The sequence below is a fragment of the Sarcophilus harrisii genome, chromosome 6 (genome assembly GCF_902635505.1).
Source record: "Sarcophilus harrisii chromosome 6, mSarHar1.11, whole genome shotgun sequence".
NCBI lineage: Eukaryota > Metazoa > Chordata > Mammalia > Dasyuromorphia > Dasyuridae > Sarcophilus > Sarcophilus harrisii.
This window is the reverse complement of record NC_045431.1, coordinates 170267441-170286140: the sequence shown is the minus strand read 5'-3', so window position 1 is coordinate 170286140 and position 18700 is coordinate 170267441. Positions and strand designations below refer to the sequence as shown.

Here is an 18700-nt window from a genome sequence, read left to right as displayed (position 1 = left end):
CTGTTCATCATCATTATTTCTTACAGTACAATAATATTCCATGACCTTCATGTACCATAATTGATTTAGCTTTTTCCCATTTGAAAGGCATCTACTTCATATTTTAGATATATTAATTTTGTTCGTGCAAAAGTTATTTCTTTTTTATTTAATCCAAATGATGTGTTTTATCTTTGGTAATGATTTCTATCCTTTGTGTGTATCTGTAGCATATCCTTCATTTTTCTTGATTATTTGATAAATGAATTTTGTTTTACTTTGTTTTGTCTACATGATGATGAGTACATGGAATGTTCGTAGTGATATGAATATGAAAATACAACTATTTTCAGTTTTTTCCCCAGTAGTTTTTATTCTAGATTTTTAAAACAATCTTTCTTGCCTTTGAAGACTTGTATCCTATTTTTCAGGTTTTCCTCTTTTAACAAAAGGCAAACAAAAGCTATCCACATATTTATTATCTAAAATATATTTGGGAATTTCAAAAGATTGTATGCTAATGAAATACATATTATCTTTTTTAAGAATTTCAATCTGTCTATAGTTAAAAATTGTTCACAATAACTTAAGTCACCCACAAAAGAATTGTTGTTATTTACTTTATTTTGGAAATAGATAATGGGACCTGCGCCATTACTGCTATTCCTTTTGAAAAGTCAAAGGTTTTATTTACTCTTGAGGAGTTGGATGAATTTACTTTTGTGGATGAAACTGATCATCAAGCTATTCCAGATGTAACTCGAGTCGGGCCTAGCCAAGAAAAGTGGGGCTGGATCATGTTTGAGTGTGGCTTGGAAAACCTGACAATAAAAGGTGAATATCACATGGGGAGGTTGTGCTGGGGATTTTACAATGAAATTCAAAATGTTTGGAATAGATGTATTATTGTTATCCTGAAGGTGATATCTGTATGAGGGCACTCACTTTGTGCCATCATACCAGGCCTGCATTGAGGAGACAAAGTCAAAAATGAAGTAGTTGGTATCCTCATAGCACTTATATGTTTCTGTTTGTTGAAGGGAAGGGAAAAACTGGGTGTGGAGAACAGGAATCAAGACTTTTCATGGAGAAAGTCAAGTTTGAGCTGAGATTTTAGGGAAACAGTAAAGTATAAAAAAGGTAGAGGATTTGGAGTACAAAGACAAAAATCTGTGTCTTTAAGGAAACTTGAATTCTCTCAGAGAAAACAACCAAGATCTCTATAGCTATAGTTTTCTGACCCTCTGATCTATAAGTATACATAGAATTTATATAAAATAAATTTAAGACACTTTTAGAAATGTGGATATGAGCACCTGTGAGCTTGGGTCAGGAAAGGGCTCCTACTGAAGGTGACCCTGGAGTTGATTTTTAGAGAGGCAAAGATTTCAAGGCAAAGATGGGAAAGGAGTGTTTTTCCTGTTGATAGATTATCAGTGAGAAAGCATGAAGATTATAGGACATAGAGGTGGTGTATGGGTGTGGGTGTGTGAAAGGAACATAGTTTAGGATAGAGTCCTGCCCCTAGAGTCAGGAGGACCTGCTTAAATCCAACTTCAGACACTTAACACTTTCTAGCTGGATTAACTTGGGCAAGCTACTTAACCCCACTTGTCTCACCCCCCTCCTCCCAAAAAAGAACAAAGTTTAATTTTCATGAAGCTTTCTGTTTTAATTATATGGTAATATTGAGAATATAAACTTTGATTTCTTTAGATAACAGCAATTTTTGCAGGTTTTTTATGTAAAAATCTTTTTGGTAGAAAAAATCATAAAATTCCCTTATTCAGGAATTTATACAAATACTTCAGAGAGATAAAAGCCTTATTTCTAAAAACAAACTGAATCAAATTTATAAGAATACAAATCATTCCTCAGTTGATAAATGACCAAAGGATATGAATAGACAATTTTCAGATGAAGAAATTAAATCCATTTCTAGTTATGAAAAAATTCTCCAAATCACTACTGATTAGAGAAATGTAAATAAAGACAACTGTGAGATACTACTTCACATCTATCAGATTGACTAATATGACAGGAAACGATAATAATAAATATTAGAGGGATGTGGGAAAACTGGGACACTAAAGCATTATTGGTGGAATTTTAAAATGATCCAGCTATTTAGGAGAGCACTTTGGAACTATACCCAAAGGGCTATAAAACAGTGCATACCATTTGATCCAGTAGTATCTGTGGATACTGTGTCCCAAAGAGATCATAAAAGAGGGAAAGGGACTCACATGTGCAAAAATGAATAGAGCAGCTCTTTCTATAGTGATAAAGAATTAGAAATTGAGTGGATGTCCCTCAATTGTAGAATGGCTGAATAAGCAATGGTGGTACATATATGCAGTAGAATATTATTCTATAAGAAATGATAAGCATTTATCATCAAATTAAATGATTTCAGAAAAGCCTAGAAAGACTTACATGAATTGATGCTGAGTGAAGTGACCAGAACCAGGAGAACATTGTACACACACATTAAGAGCAAGGTTATGTAATGATCAACTATGATAAGACACAGCAGTGCAGTGATCCAAGACAATTCCAACACATTTGGAATGGAAAATGTTATCTGCATTCAAAGAGAGAACTATGGAGACTAAATGTAAATTGAAGTGTATTTTCATCTTTGCTTGTTTGTTTGCTTTTTGCTTTTTTTCCCGTTTGGTCTGATTTGTACAAAATGCAAATATGGAAATACGTCTACAAAATATTGTGCATGTATCAGATTGCTTGCTATCTTGGGAGGGGGGAGATAAGCAAGAAAGGGAGAAAATTTTGGAAAACAAAATGTTAGAAAAATGAATGTTGAAAACTATCTTCATGTATTTGGAAAAATAAGATGCTGTGGAGGAAAAAAAGCAAATACTTCACAGAGAATAGCATTTAAACATTTTTCTATTCCTGGTTTAATAAATGAACATCTGTCTTTATAGGAGGAAGACAATCTGGTGCTATTTTATACAATACTATTGGAATTATGGGTAAATCTAATGTCACAGAAAGAGGTGGACTGCTGACATCCAATAATTCTTCTGATTCCCCAACGGGCAGTGGTTATAATACTGATGTATCTGATGATAATCTTCCTTGTGACCGAATAAGCCCTTCCTCAGACATAAATGGAAATTCTATTTCAGATGAACAGGTTGGTGACTCAGAAAAGTTCTGGATCACATTTGCTTGTTTTATTTTAAAAATTTAGTTTATCTAATTAAATTATCAGTGTTTCCTGTAAAACATTCAGTTGTCTATTTCATGGGTAATAGACTATCTTTTCAATCTTTGAATTTCCCATATATCGAATGTAGTAAGCATTTAGTTGAACAAAAGAACTAAGATGAGAAACTAAGAAATATCAAGCTTTAGTTTTAATACTGAAATAAAAAAAAAAAAATGTGGTATTTTAATTTTTTAAAGTCTAGTTTCAGATTATGTCATTTAAGTCCTGAATCTGTATGTAGTCCAATTTTAGATAATGAGGTTTGAATAGGACACTCTGTTAAACTGTAGGTTGCACATCTTTTTTCTGCATAGGATGAAAATTTTTTGTTGTTACACATTGAATCCACAGAAACAAATAAACACATGCAGAAGAAGAAATAGTTAATACATACAAACTTTAACATGTCTTAGTAAACCTTTTAACAAAGTAAAACCAGCAATCACTTTACCTATAAACATTTTTTTAAATGTATCTTTTAAAACAATTCAGATTTTAAATTTTTATTGATATCCTTTATTTTTACATTGTCCCACCATATTCTTCCTTGCAAAACTATTCCTAGAGAACAGTTTCTTGCAATAAAGAGTAGAAAAGGAGGGACAAAAACACAATTCAGCAAACACAACATATTTAAAAATTCTGATTTTGTGTATGTTGCTCAATGCAACACACAATCCCAGATTTATGTGAAGAAGGAGGAGGGAGGTCAGAGGAAATAGGTGTCTTCTTTCTCTTCTTTGTGTCCAAGTTTGGTCAATATTATTCGACAGTTTTGAGTTTTGATTATTTTGTTGTCACTATCATTTAACATAATTGTGTATGATGTTTTCCTGTTCTTATTTCATTTTGCATCTATTCATAAATATGAATATGAATTTATAAATCTTTCTTTGTTCCCCTATTTACATATTTATTTCTTCTTGTAGCCCAATGATATTTAGTTACATTTATATACCACAGTTTGTTTAGCCATGCTCCAACTCTTGGGCATCTACTTTTTGAAGAAACATTTATTAATAAACAAAGAGAGAGAGAAGAAGCATACATACATATTCGAATTCAATATATCCCTTATTGTTGCAATGGTTTCATCTATTTGATTGCTTAAGAAAAAAATTCCAGGTGTTAACTTTTTCTTCCAGTTTTAATAGTGATTTAAAAACTATTTATGTAAATGATTCAGTTTATTTCATTTAATAATATTTTTGAGAAATAGATTTTTCAAGCCTTTCCTGTTGCTTGAGGTATATATCTAATTTCTCTGTTCTATTCTATAATTATACATGTGATCTTGGGTACATAGTTTTACCATTCTGGGAATCTCTTCAAAATCAGAAGGTTACTATCAAGAACAGCTGTTGCAGGATCATGGATGGAAAAAACTATCTGTTTTGCTACCATTTCTTGGAGAATATAAAAACCTGAATCCACAAAGTAATCCTTTTGGAGGCTATGGAACTTTGAACCACAAATTAAGACTTAGAGAAGTCTTAGTTATAGATGTTTTATTGTCACAGTAAAGAAAGAATGTTTTGATCTGGGAAGTAGAGAAACCTGTATTTTTGTTCTTGTGCCACAGAGATACTACCTTTGTGACTTTAACTTCTGTGGGTTTCACTTGACTCTTTTGTAAAATAGGCATGAAAAGAATGCACAGGCTACCCAAGCGCAGAGGAGTGACTGAGTGATTTCTGAAAGTCTTAAAATTTGTCACAGACGTTTAAAATTTTAACAGTAATTTAATGCCAGCTTGTCTTTTTATTTGTGTAGGACGAAGGAGTTGAATCAGATGATTTGAAAAAAGATCTCCCCTTATTGCCTCCCCCACCAGATTCCTGCAGTATGAAGTTGACTATCAAAGAAATTTGGTTTAGTTTTGCTGCTCCAACCAATGTGAGGTCACCTGCACACACCTTTTCTAGGTGAGACTTATAAAAATTAATTAATTTTGATATTTGAGTACTATTTTATGCTTTATAGATTACTTATTCAATTTTATATATATCTCGAAATGTATGTTCCTACAAAAATCTGAGCATCTCAGATTGTGGAAAGGACCTTGGATTTCAGAAGGCACTGTGTGCTCACAGAATCCAGATCTTTTTTTTTCCCTTGAGGCAATGGGTTAAGTAACTTACCCAGGGTCACAGCTAGGAAGTGTTAAGCGTCTGAAGTCATCTTTCATAGCATTCTCACTCTCTTTGTTATTTGTTTGCATTTTTTTTTTAATTTTATTTCCTCAGTTTTTCTTTTTCTTCCTTCTTGATCTGATTTTTCTTGCACAAGCAGATACTTATATAACTATGTATACACATATTGGATCTAACATGTATTTCAACATATTTAACATGTATTGGACTATCTGCCAGATAGGGGAGGGGATGAGGGGAAGAAGGGAAAAATTTGCAACAAAAAGTTATGCAAGGGTCAATGTTGGAAAAATTACCCATGCATATATGCTCTGCAAATAAAAAGCTTTAATGAAAAAATAAAAAATAAATTTAAAAAAAGATTATGTCGATAGAAAGCTGAATATAATCAATAAAGACACAGCACAGATAGTCTGATGATGAGTAATGTTTTTTGTAACCAGGCAGCTGAATCTTTTAAGTACTGCTACACCTGCTGTAGGTGCTTGGCTTGTTCCCATTGATCAACTGAAATCATCTTTAAACAAATTAGAAACTGAAGGAACATTAAGAATTTGTGCTGTCATGGGATGTATAATGACAGAGGCTTTGGAGGTATGTACGTGTGATTGATATATTTTTTTATAACAGTGAAAATGTAAAAGCCCACTTTATTTTGAATGACTATATTTTACTTTCATTTATCAGTAATTTATTAGCCTATATAATAAATTACCAGTGAATTCTTATGTTTAGGAGAATCTTTGGTCATATCTATATGCCATTTTCTGATATTTGATATTTATTTCAGAATAAAAGCATGCACTTTCCTTTAAGAAGCAAATACAACAGACTTACTAAACTCGCTCGTTTTCTCCAAGAAAATCCTTCATGTTTACTTTGCAACATCCTACACCACTACCTCCACCAGGCAAATTATTCCATCATTGATGATGCCACAATGGTGAGTTACTAAAATGAAGAATTAGCTTTCAACCTGGGAAACCTTAATCTCCTTGAGGGCCTCTAATTTGTCAGGGGAAAAATTAAGTCCCAAAGACAAACATTCAACTTAGGTTTGGCATCCATATTTTAAATTTCAAAATTATGCATGTAGAATTTTTTTTAATGAATGTAACTTGAAATATTGCATTTCTACATTTTTTGTAATCTAAACTGGAGCAGAAAAAGAAAGTAGGGATGACAAGAAAAATGATGAGGCACAAGTAAATGGAAATAGGGGGAAAAAGAGGGGGATAGAAAAGATTCAGTAAATATTGTGGTATCATGGTGAAGTAGGGTTTTCCAGGCCATTCACTTAAGCTGTTTTCAGGGCTATGTGGTAGACTAGTTCTGCTTCAGGACAGCCACCAATAGTTTAGATTTGACATGGTCAGAAAGAGCCACTTGTCCAGAGTTCATTCAGCAGCTAATAGCCAGCCGCCCCAGGGCCACTGAAAGAAGAAACCATGGAACTTATTCTTGTTCTGTGCCCTCTAGGGCAAGACTAATGTTTCTCATGATGTTCTTGTATCAGATGATCAGGAAATGATGTTACAGCTGGGGCTTTTAGATCCCTGAGTCAGTCAGATTTCAAGGACAGTTTCACTACCTTTTAAAAATCCCTGGTTTAACTTGCATAGGGCAGAGATCCACCAATGCCCTTGCTCCCATTGACCACAAAAGCATTAAGACAGTTTCAGCAACTTTGGGAAAGCCAGTTAACTGGTTTGTCCTCTTTCCACAGTTATTCACTCTCATTTGTGAAACTATCATAGTTACAGAAATAGTTATAGTGTAGTAGAGCTAGGTCTGTAATGTAGTGACATCATCACTACAAGCAATTACATATTTATATGATCGGTTATATCTTAGTGTTGTTCTTTGGACACAGAAGGACAGATTAGCTATTTTTAAAAGACATGCCTGTTTTTTGACTGAAGCTAAATGGATAAGCACAAATGGATTCAAAGAATAAATGATTTTCAAAATTAGAAATGTGTTCTTTTGACTTTCTAAGTCTTAATATTTAATTTTGCTACAAATACTTGTAATGATTCAGAAAATTTGCCCATTCAGTTGCATTCTACTTGTCCACACACAGATCATATCGGGTATAAAGTGTCATTTTTCTGCCTTATAAAATGTCACATTTTTTTTTTTTTGTATATTTAAAACACAACAAAAAATAAATAAAAAAATAAAACTAGGTGAATTTCTCAGGTCTTTTCCATCTCTAAACATGTAATGAGGATAGTTACTTGATATTTGTATGATGGAATATTTCCATTTTCTACCTCATTTGTTACTTGAATTTCCCAAGTAATTTTGAATAGGGGCAGGAATAGAAAGACTGCCTTCACTTAAACTTGATTTGTCATTTTACACACTCTTCTACCCTCACTCAGTTCCATTATTTCCACTTCATCTGTATACATGCATACAGATAGATATTTGTTTCATTTTTGGAATGCTGTTTTAAACTCTCTTGTTGTTACAGAGTGATGGTCTTCCTGCCTTAGTAACTTTAAAAAAAGGTCTCGTTGCACTTGCAAGGCAATGGATGAAATTCATTGTAGTCACACCAGCTTTTAAAGGTGTCAGTTTACACAGGCCAGCTCAGGCCTTGAAACCCCAAGCTATGGTGAGCCATGAGCATGAGGATGGACTGGGACTAGACAGTGGTGGTGGTCTTCAGAGTGATACCAGTGCTGATGGTGCCGAATTTGAATTTGATGCAGGTAATTTTGTAATCTTAGTTTTTTGCCTCTGAAGAATAATTACTTTTTATAGGATGTCTTATCCTAGCAATATAGTACATTAATATTGATGGTATTTGAAACAAAATTAAAATATGAATGGGAGAACAAAATATAATGTTTACAGCGGAGGGCCCTAATATTTTTCAGAATACTTTGTCTTTCCTCATCAAGAAAGCAAGAAATATAATTTATTCAAATTTTTGAATCCATATACACATCATATGAATATAAGAAACCTGTATTGATGCTCAAGAAGCATAATATTTTCATATGGCTCAGAATATTTTTTTCCTTTTCTGATAGTGAGGAAAGATAAAGTTATATTAGTGGAGAATGAAGTAGTTACTTAATAAATTTAATATAGCATTTAGTACAGATCAGTTGCCATAGAAATGTGTAAATCTACTTACACTTGTTCCAATCTGTACAAATCTGGCCAAAGACAGATCAGTTCATCTATATTTAATTCATTGATTTTGAATGTTCTAGCAACCGTCAGTGAACACACAATGCTTCTAGAGGGAACAGCCAACCGGCCTCCACAAGGGGGTGTTTCTTCTGGACCTGTAAGTGGAGCTGAGATCATGAGGAAATTGTCAAAGACACACACCCACAGTGACTCTGCTTTAAAAATAAAGGTATATTACAACTACTTGGACTTTTTTGTGTGTGTCTTGTTTTTCTTCATGTTGTGCACTTAAGTGAAGAGATCATGTATAAACTATTTGGGATTTCATATTAATATATTTTATTAAGTTTGTAATTTTCAATTTTAAATTTAATGTCATTAGATACTATAAGCATATTCTCTTGAATAGATATAAGCCATAACAAATAATAGTACTCGATACTCAGAGCAGGGCAGCAAATGCCAAATGATCATATGAGGTTTAATTTGCACTTTAAGACTATACCAGATTACCAAAAGAATAATTTATACAACTTGATAAAATAATAACAGTAATATCCATTTAAATAATTTTTTTTGGTGTTGGTGGTTTCCATTTCCGTTACTATAGTATCTCTACTTATTTCACCTTTCATCAGTTCATGTAACTCTTTTCCATGATTCTGTGTATTCATATTTATTGTTTCTTATATCCCAGTTATATTTATGTACCACAGTTTATTTAGATGTTCCTCAGATGATTGACCTCTGCTCAGTTTCTACCTCTTTGTTACTAAGAAAAGCATTGTTATATTTTTAAATCTATAGAATATTTTTGTCTTTGACCTGACTCAAATATGGTATCACTTTGTCAAAAGGTATGAACATTTTAGCCATTTTCTTCTTTTCTAGAAAAGTTGGACCAATTTAGAACTCCACTAACAGCCTTAGTCTCCTTATCTTTCCACAACCCTTGCAACAGTGACCATTCCCATTGTCATCTTTTGCTAAATGTGAATTGAAATCTCAAAAATTTTGACTTCCATTTCTTTTAGTATGTTCATTCATGTTGGTTGTTAATAGTTTGCAATAATTCTTTTGAGAATTGTTCATTTATACTTTGACCATTTATCTATTGGGAAATGAAATCTTTACCTTTCATTCAGTACTCTAAGAGGACCCTAGAAGTAGGGAAAGATTGTAAGCCTGGGTTTCTTCTGTGAAAAGGATTTTACTAGCTCTGCATATAATTTCACCTGGCTTCCTGTGGGTTACTTAAAATAACTTGGTCAGTGCTCTTTAACATCACTAGGGGAAGTCTCTTGGAACATCTGTCAATTTGTAGCCCTTTATAACAGCAAGAATCCGGAATCTGACTTTTCAGTGAGTATTGTGAATGCTTTTTTCTTTACTCTGTTTAGGTCTACTTTGTTCATTGCCTTTGGAAGGCATTCCTATGTTATAGCTATGGAAGAGATGGTATATAGAGAAAGTTTCAATTGAAAATCTAATTGAAAGTCACAGTCATCCTTAGGATGGAGCATAACTTCTTCTCTGGGCCATATTAATTCATAAAGCTTTTTCATTTTCTTGTATTGAAGCCTTTGATGGTGCTCAAGTCTCCAAAAGACTTTTCTGGTTCTTCACTTGCTTGGGCTATGGAGGAAGCAAGGGCTTTAATATTTCTAAAGATACTTGCCAGATCCCATCTCTGCAAGTGTCTTTTTTTCTCATGAATGATGACTGTGTTGGCCAGAATATAGACAGGACCAGTGGTCTGGTGGGTGCTGCTATTCCTAGGACTTTGGGGGTTATTTTTCTGTTGGTGGCAGTTGTCTGTGGTGGTGGTGCAGAAGGTCCATTCTCTACTGACATTTGCTGTTGATGTTATTGTATGTGCCTTGTCTTTAGAATTTTTACTTTAGTATGTTCAAAACAGCTTCTTCCTTTCAAGTGTTTCAGTAAGAACAAAGTTGATAGGACTGACTTTCCTGATTTTGCTTCCTTAGGTTAAGGCATGTGACTTACGTTGGTACAGTGACAAAAAGACAAAATTCAGTCTTATAGCATTGACAGTGTGTGTGCCCCTTGGCAAATGGCTTAGCTTCTCTGAATATCATATATGTGCTCTTCAAGAAATCAACATAAACCATGCAAGAAGCCAGTTGCTGGTTCTTGTCATTTCTAATCATTATTAATAAAGAATTAGACTCAGAGTCAGGAAGACCTGAGTTTGAATTATGATGCAGACACTTATTTGTTGTGTGACCCTGGACACATTATTGATAAATGAATATGAATAATAAAGCATTTTTTAAGTGCCAGCCTCTGCTCAACATGAAGCCTCTCTTGGTTCTAATAATAGTACCTTTCTCAAAGGATTCTGTGAGGATCAAATGAGGTAATAGAGCACTTTGGAAACCATAAGGTGCTCTGTCAAGTGTTAGCTATTAGCTGCTAACATGTAGATAATTGACAAAGTATCTTGATTATCAGCCACTAATGTCACTAGCCAGAGTGACCAGCATTAAGCCAACTCCTTGATTACCCAGCAGGCAGTCGCTAGTCTGCTACTGAGAGGTGGGGGGTGGGTAAAGAGGTATCCAGGCCAGGGAGGAGGCACCAATTAAGGGCTCTGTTTATCCTCAGATAGAGGAGCATGGAAGTGGGTGGGGATGGGAGTGAAGAAGAAAGAAGATTCTAGGTGTGAAGAAAAGAATCCAAAAATAGGAATTTCTTCTAATTCACAGTTTATGGGGAGGCTGAACTTGAGCATTAGAGGCAGTCAATGAGCAATTACTGATTTGGTGGCTGTTTTTATTTATTCCTTTTTCTTAGGGGACCTAACCATACTTTTCATGCATTTGTTAATATTATGGGCTGGACTGAAATGATTACCAAAGTTCCTTCCAATTCTAAAATTCCATAATTCCTTCTATGTGTTTCTTCTTCAGGGTATACATCCATACCATTCTTTGAGCTACACCAGTGGAGATACAGCCACAGATTCACCAGTGCATGTGGGTCGTTCTGGGATGCCTGTCAAAGAAAGTCCAAGGAAGGAGAGTCTACTTAGTTATTTGACTGGGAGTTTTCCAAGCTTGCATAATCTCCTGGAAGGGACTCCTCAGAGAAGTGCTACAACAGTTAAAAGTAGTTCTTTGACAAGAACAGGTATTCTTTCTAGTTAAGTAAGCATTTATTAAGTATCTGCTATATTCAAAAATCCATGGAAGGCTCTTGAAAAGTAACTAAGAAAAAATGAGAGTCCCCTGTTCCCAAAGAACTTACATTCTTGGTTTGAAAATGAGGAAGATGTTCTTAAAAAAAAAAAAAAGGCTTAAGTGAAATTAATATTGATAGTTTAAATTCTGTTTTTAAATTAAGGCTTCAATTGTAAAAGTAATTTACTATAACTATGTATTAATAAGTTTTTTGAGGTCAGTGACTATGTTGTTCTATATTTTGCTTATCTCTCAGCACTACACATTCCACAGCATGTTCAGTAATTGGTTGTTGATAATACCTAGTCATAACTCATCTTCAGAGACCTTTTTTGTTGGTGATAATCCATTTGTCTTTCTTGTCCTCTGTGCTCAGTGCTAGTTTCCATTTATTTTCAGCATCATTGCCATTAATAATCCTTGTCATAAGATGAATTACTTTTTGAACTAATTAATACTTCATTTCAAATCTCTTCCCATTAAGATAAAAGTAAACCTTTGTGTCATAACATCAATATCATGTAGTGCTTTTTTTATAAAAGAAACTCCAAAATACCTCAAATACCTCAACTATTGAGAAATAATTTCTTAATAAATTTTGTCTGTTACTTTGCAAATAACACAATCAAAAATACTGTACTCAAAAAAATTGTATTTACAGGAAACACAGTAGCCACAGACATGTTATCTGAACATCCTTTGCTATCTGAGCCTTCCTCTGTCAGCTTCTATAATTGGATGTCAAATGCTGTGGGCAATCGAGGAAGTGTGGTACAAGAATCTCCTGCTCCAAAGTCAGGACACAATAGTCTTCCAACAGGTATTGTTGAGTTGACCTTTTCTTTATATACTTAGAATGGTGTTTGTTTTCGTTTTTTTTGTTTTGTTTTTTTTGTTTTGTTTTTACTTATCATGGAGTTTTACTTTTGAAATATGACAGATATGAACCTTCTATGAAACATTTGTCTCTTCAAAAACTAGTTAAGGGTTTGTTGGCATAAGAGGGCAGCTACTTGGCACAGTGAATAGAGACTTGAAATCAGGAGGATCTAAATTAAAATCTGGCCTCAAACACGTTACACTTACTAGCTATGTGGTTACTTAACCCCAATTGCTTCACCAAAAAAAAAGCAAAAAGAGTTCATGGGCTTTATAGCACATAATAGAAATTGATGTTAATGATTTGAGAAATAGCTATCCCTGCATTAAATAAGAGGATTTATATGAAACTGTACCTTTGCATAATTAAATATATAAAAATATCTAAATGAAATCATTTAAGACAAGATGATAGTGTGTGTTTGAAAATTTAGTTTCAAAACAGAAAAGAAAAAAAGATAAAATTGCAAGATAAAATTACAGTATTTTAAACATACAGAGTAGAATCTTTTTTTATATATTATTGAGATTTCTCTGAAACATTTTTTGGAGAACCAGCATTTATTTATTCAAGAAATATATAATGAGTGAATATTTTGGATTTCTTTCTTCCTTTTTTGTTGGGCAGTTGGGGTTAAGTTACATGATACTTAACCTATGACCATGTTGTATTCTCCTTATATAATATAAGCTTCAAACTTTTCACCTAGTATCTAGCATACAGTAGATATATAATAAACACTTAATGAATAGATGATTATCAGACATATGTATGTACATGTATATATGTATGTATTATATATGTATAAATATATCTGTATATCTACATAGATATAGATATGTCTATTTGTATATTCACACATACACATAAACATACATTGTTATTATTTTTAGGTGTTCCCCCCAACCTTCCTACAATTCCCTCAGCTTCAGATTTCAATACCGTTTTGTCAAGTGACCAAAATACCTTAGATGGAACTCATTCTCAGCATAGCACAAGTCAGGATGATGTAGCAGGAGTTGAAGAAGCAAACCAGGGATTTCCTGCTGTCCAGCTGGCTGATGCACAGGTGAGTGGTACTGATTGTGATTGTGCATTGATGAAGGCTTTTCCTGAGTTATAGTCATCGTTTGCCAACTACCAGGCAGCTACCATCTTCAAGCATCCAATACCTTGGAATATGAGGACAAGTTTTTCTTGTAAAGCCAAATTAAATTAAAGTTTCTAAAATGGCTTTTAAAATGTTTCATTACTATGTCATTTATGTATTAAAAACCAACTATACCATAGTACTATTGGGTTGGTTGCCCATTTATAACTGTACCAATATATTGCAAGCTGAATGCATAAATATGATTTACAGATATTTAAAATCAAAAAGTAGAAATCTCTCTATACATACTTCCACCTGATGTTTTGTTTTGCCTTGGCAGTAATTTCTTCAAATGAATGTCTTTCAAATTCAAAATAATTTCTTCAAATGAGTCTCATATCTCTATTTCTCTTTTTAATGTTCCATTTTCATATTTCCAGCTGCTTATTATTATATCTTTCGAGCTAGATATCCCATAAGCATGTCAAACACAAAAGCAGAATTCATCATCTTTTCCTAAAACTTACTCCTTTTCTAAAATTCTCAATTTTTGTTGAGGGCAACACTATCCTTCCAGTCAGTAGCTTCTCAGCCTTATTATTTTCCTTGACTCCTCACTTTTCCTTACCCAACATATTCAGTCAGTTGCCAAATACTGTCTTTTCTACTAATAAAACATTTTTTATAATCATCAGCTCCTTTTCTTTGCTCACATGGCCACTATATAGATGAGGGCAAGTGTTCATTACTTTTCTTCTGGATGACTATCAGTGGCTTCCTGATTGCTTTGCTTTCCTTAAGTCTCTGCCCTCTTTCCAACATAGAGCACTTTCCCTGAAGCTCAGGTCTGACCATCTGACTTTACATTCATTAAATTAAGGTATCCCTTTTCATCTCTAGGATTATATACAAACTCAACTATTTAGTTTTTTTTGTTTTTTTTGTTTTTTTTTGGCTGAGGCAATTGGGGTTTAGTGGCTTGCCCTGCTCAGGGTCACACAGCTAGGAAGTGTTAAGTGCCTGAGACCAGATTCGAATTCAGGTTCTCCTGACTTCAGGGCCAGTGCTCTATGCACTGTGCCACCTTGCTACCCCAATTATTTACTTTTTAAAACACTGTCCAAGCTGCCCTTCCGATGCCAATATGCAAGAATTCTCCTTCTTAACCAGCACCTCTGCCACCCTACCCATGCAGACCACCAACCTGACATACAGCACAGCTCCTTTAGCCACCTTTGTGGGCATAACCCCCCCCCCCCCCCCAAATATGCTCCCTCCTACTTCCCTAGAGCAGGATCGAACAAAAGATGGCCAGAAGTTTGCAGACACTGGGGAGGTGGCCCACCAGGTAATCTAGCATTACTTCTAGCAAGTTTGTCTGAATGAGGCTACTGCTGGTGTTGGGGTTTGAAGCTAACAGGACTTCATCCCTAGTGTGCTGCTGCAGAGGCAGAGAGAAAAGCCAGCTCCTTTAGCTTACTACACAGAAAATGTGTACATTCAGAACATTCTTTGGGAGCCATAGCAGGAGCCAGGACCATTTCAACTCCTGGGCACCCACTTAAAGGCCTGAAGCCAAAGTGATCCAGGGGCTGTCAACGATCACTACAGGGGAAGGAGCCTACTTCTGACTGGAGAGTATGCATAGAGACAGAGAGGTGTCTTGGACACAAGGACTATAGGAATCACTGAAAAAATTGAGGCAGAAATTAAAATAAGACTCCTAAAGGAAAGGACTATGTAAGCAAGATAAGTAGTAGAAGGTAGAACAGAAGGCAGAAAACCTCATCCAAGTAGTGGGGTTCCTGAAAACTAGACTGGGGTAGACAACTCAGTAATTTAGTGAGACAACAAGAGATACAGAACAAAATCAAGAGACTGAATTACAGAGGAGAAAATACAGTATATGCTTTCAGAAACAATTGTACTGGAAACTAGGATGAAGAAAGCTTTTTAGTATTTATGTTTCATAGATAGGAAGCAGATCTTTAGAGATTGTGAAAATTCAGGAAAAAACTTTAGGAAATAGAATTGAAGCCTCTGTACCACATGGGATTTCTTATTTTGTAAGAATTGTATCTAATTTTCTGACAAATATGCTGACTGGGATCCCTAAAAGTTAAAATTTGGATGAATTTATTAGTTAGAGGTTAGGTACAAAGCTAATGAAAATATTTTGTATATTATAGGTTGTTTTCAAACCACTTCTGAGCCATACAGGGATTCAGTCACAGGATGCAATGCCACTCTGCTACCGAATGTACTTTGGAGAACATCTTTCATTTTCTGGGGCGTTAGATTGCCTCAGAGCAGATATTGTGGATTCAGATACAGCTAAGGAAAGAAGAAGCAAACGAGCAAGACGGTGTGTTTAACATTTTAAAAAATATTTTTCTCCAAGCTAATAAGGGGGAAAAAATACTTTGCTATTTTCATATCTTATTTCCTTAGGAACTGTTATTTATCTTGATGGAAAAATCAGCTCTCTTTAGTTCAGCAATTCTAACTGAGGTCCACATTTGATCACATAATGAAATGACTCATTTTATGATTATAAGGTTTTAAGAAAAAGCATGTTTTTCTGACACAGTAATGTTTGAGATTTACCCTAAAAGCCAACTTTGGTGGCCACCATAGTTGTGTAGTTTTTATTACTATGTAAGAGAATCTACATTCACATCATAAGAGCTGGATTCCCCCTTGACCCACCCAGATATTTTACTCAAGACACCTCTCTTCATACCCACACTCCCAGCCCTCTCTACTCTTCTGTCATGGCTTAAAGTGGAATGATTATTTGTCTCAATTATACTCAAAAAAAATTTTGATATGCAGAATCCAAGTTAACTTTTTTGATCAGAATTTGCCTTTTTATGTAGATTTATGTAGATATGTAGGTTTTATGTAGATAATCCTGTTTATGCCCTCTACAACTGCCTTCTTAATATTTAGGGTTATAAATCATAGAATGTTAGCGCTACAAGAGGAGCATGCTGTAGATGAAGAAAATGAGTCCCAGGAAAGCCAAAGGACATGAACACTTCAATCTAGTGGCATAAAAAGATATGAGTTATACCTGATTTATTCCAGACATAAAAATAAAGACTAATGAGGACCTTGAAAAACTTGTGGTAAAAGAGGAGGATTAGGGGAGAGAACAGGAGGAGTTGAACTTGTGATTTTATTGATGTCAGGAAATCTTAGAGGAGGAAACTCTTCTTCTAATGTATAATTCAATACCTTCTTCCCATCACCATCTCCCCTTTTAAAAAGATCAAGAAAATATCTTTCTCAATATAGTAGTCTAAAGCCTTTGATAATCTTACTGAGAAATCATTTTTTCATTAATTATTAATTCAAACATTGTCATAAACTAAATCCTTTCTCTCCCTTATCAAATGCCTAATCACTTTCTTTGAAGAATCTGGGAGAAATTTTATTGTCTTTTTTGATGGAATGAGGTAGTTACCCCAAGGGCCCTTGATAGGTCCACCTAAGACTAGTCCTCTTTTCCTCCATGCTTTGACTGAATTAGGGTAATAACCAAGTAAAGGGAAAAGTCTCTGATTACTTAAATTATTGGAACTTTCTCTTAAATAAATTAAATAAATCTTTGAATAGATAGAAAGTGTGTGAACAATTTTAGAAATATGATTCTCTAGGCTTAATCAGAAATTAAGCTCATATTGTTCTGTTTGGGGTAAACTACTGCTACATCTTGACTGTGGCACATTGTCTCATGGCTGGGAATGCTCTGTGCTGCAAATTCAGAGTTACTGTGAGAAAGCTGTCCAAGAGCCTGTGGAGATTTTGGCCGTTTTGAAAATTTTCTTTTTCTAAGCCAATTCTGCTTAGGTAGAATAATTAAAATTATTTAGTAAAATTGCTTTTCTCATACTTGTGCCTAAAACACGTAGAAGAGAATTTTCTACCATACTACAACTTCTAGTCTTGCCTAGAGAGGTTATATGACTGATTCTACTAGATGAAGGAACAGATTAACTGAACTATTAATTAAACTCTGATCCTTTGTTCCATTTTGATGGTAAAATATTATCTCTTCTGGAAATTCTGTAAATTAACTACAGAATGATCAATTTTAGAGATTAGAATCATTTTATTAATAATTAGTTGCAATATATATATATATAAATTATAATTAAATAATTAGTAATTAGTTATAAATATTTGTGGAACAGCTAGGTGGCAGAGTGAATAGAGTGCTGGCCTAGAAAAAAAAAAGTTTAAATCTGGCCTCAGACATTTATTACCTCTGTGACCCTGAGAAAGTCACTTAACTCTGTTTGTTTTAGTTTACTGATCTGTAAAAGGAACTGGAAAAGGAAATGGCAAACTACAGTATCTTGCCAAGAAAATCCTACTTAAAAAAACAGCTGAAATATAAAGTATATTAATTATTAAATAATAATGATTAATATATAAAGTGGTTTTAGTATGCAAAGTGGTTTCTAGCAGACTCATGCATTTCTGGTCTTGAGAGTTGACTAGTGCCATGACTGGTGCATAGTTACATGGGCACAGAACTTGAATCCAGGTCTTTGTGGCTGTGAGACCACTCACAATAATATACCTTTAGTATATTACTAAAATAATATATCTCTAGTTATTAGGTATATTATACTAGTAATATGTGTAGCAATTAGAGTGTTTGGTAGGGCATGGGGTCTAGTAGAAGCAGCTATGATTTTTGTTGAGCATTTATTTTCAGTTCTCTTGTATCTTAAAAACTATGCCACAACTTGAACTTGAGACCATTGAAATGTAATATTTATTAAACACATAGATTGTGTGCATCTATGGAGTACATCCACCTATGTACATGTGAAAATTTTACTTTCATTTGGTATAATGAATGTTGAAACATTTGTTAGTTCCTTTTTCATCTTTTAGGGAAAATATGTTGGTGCCTACTTTTGAAATATCCTGTGTGTCTGAAATTGCTGGCATATAAGCTAAGAGATGATTTGCTCACTGTTATTTCATTTA

At 34.1% G+C, this 18700-nt stretch overlaps 1 protein-coding gene across 7 annotated transcripts in view; it reads left to right on the top strand.

The window, feature by feature from the left end:
• The window catches only part of KIAA1109 (KIAA1109 ortholog), a 236275-nt gene that overhangs the window by 102422 nt on the left and 115153 nt on the right, over window positions 1-18700 (top strand). For 5 of the 7 annotated variants that reach the window (XM_031943786.1, XM_031943787.1, XM_031943788.1 and 2 more), the window contains exons 36-46: window positions 616-813; window positions 2928-3139; window positions 4988-5139; window positions 5811-5961; window positions 6158-6310; window positions 7847-8087; window positions 8598-8746; window positions 11451-11682; window positions 12382-12540; window positions 13494-13669; window positions 15883-16058. In XM_031943786.1, the coding sequence (XP_031799646.1) occupies window positions 616-813; window positions 2928-3139; window positions 4988-5139; window positions 5811-5961; window positions 6158-6310; window positions 7847-8087; window positions 8598-8746; window positions 11451-11682; window positions 12382-12540; window positions 13494-13669; window positions 15883-16058 (1999 nt within the window). The remainder of the gene's footprint in view (window positions 1-615; window positions 814-2927; window positions 3140-4987; window positions 5140-5810; window positions 5962-6157; window positions 6311-7846; window positions 8088-8597; window positions 8747-11450; window positions 11683-12381; window positions 12541-13493; window positions 13670-15882; window positions 16059-18700) is intronic. The other 2 variants (XM_031943790.1, XM_012551896.3) reach the window with 1 other exon arrangement.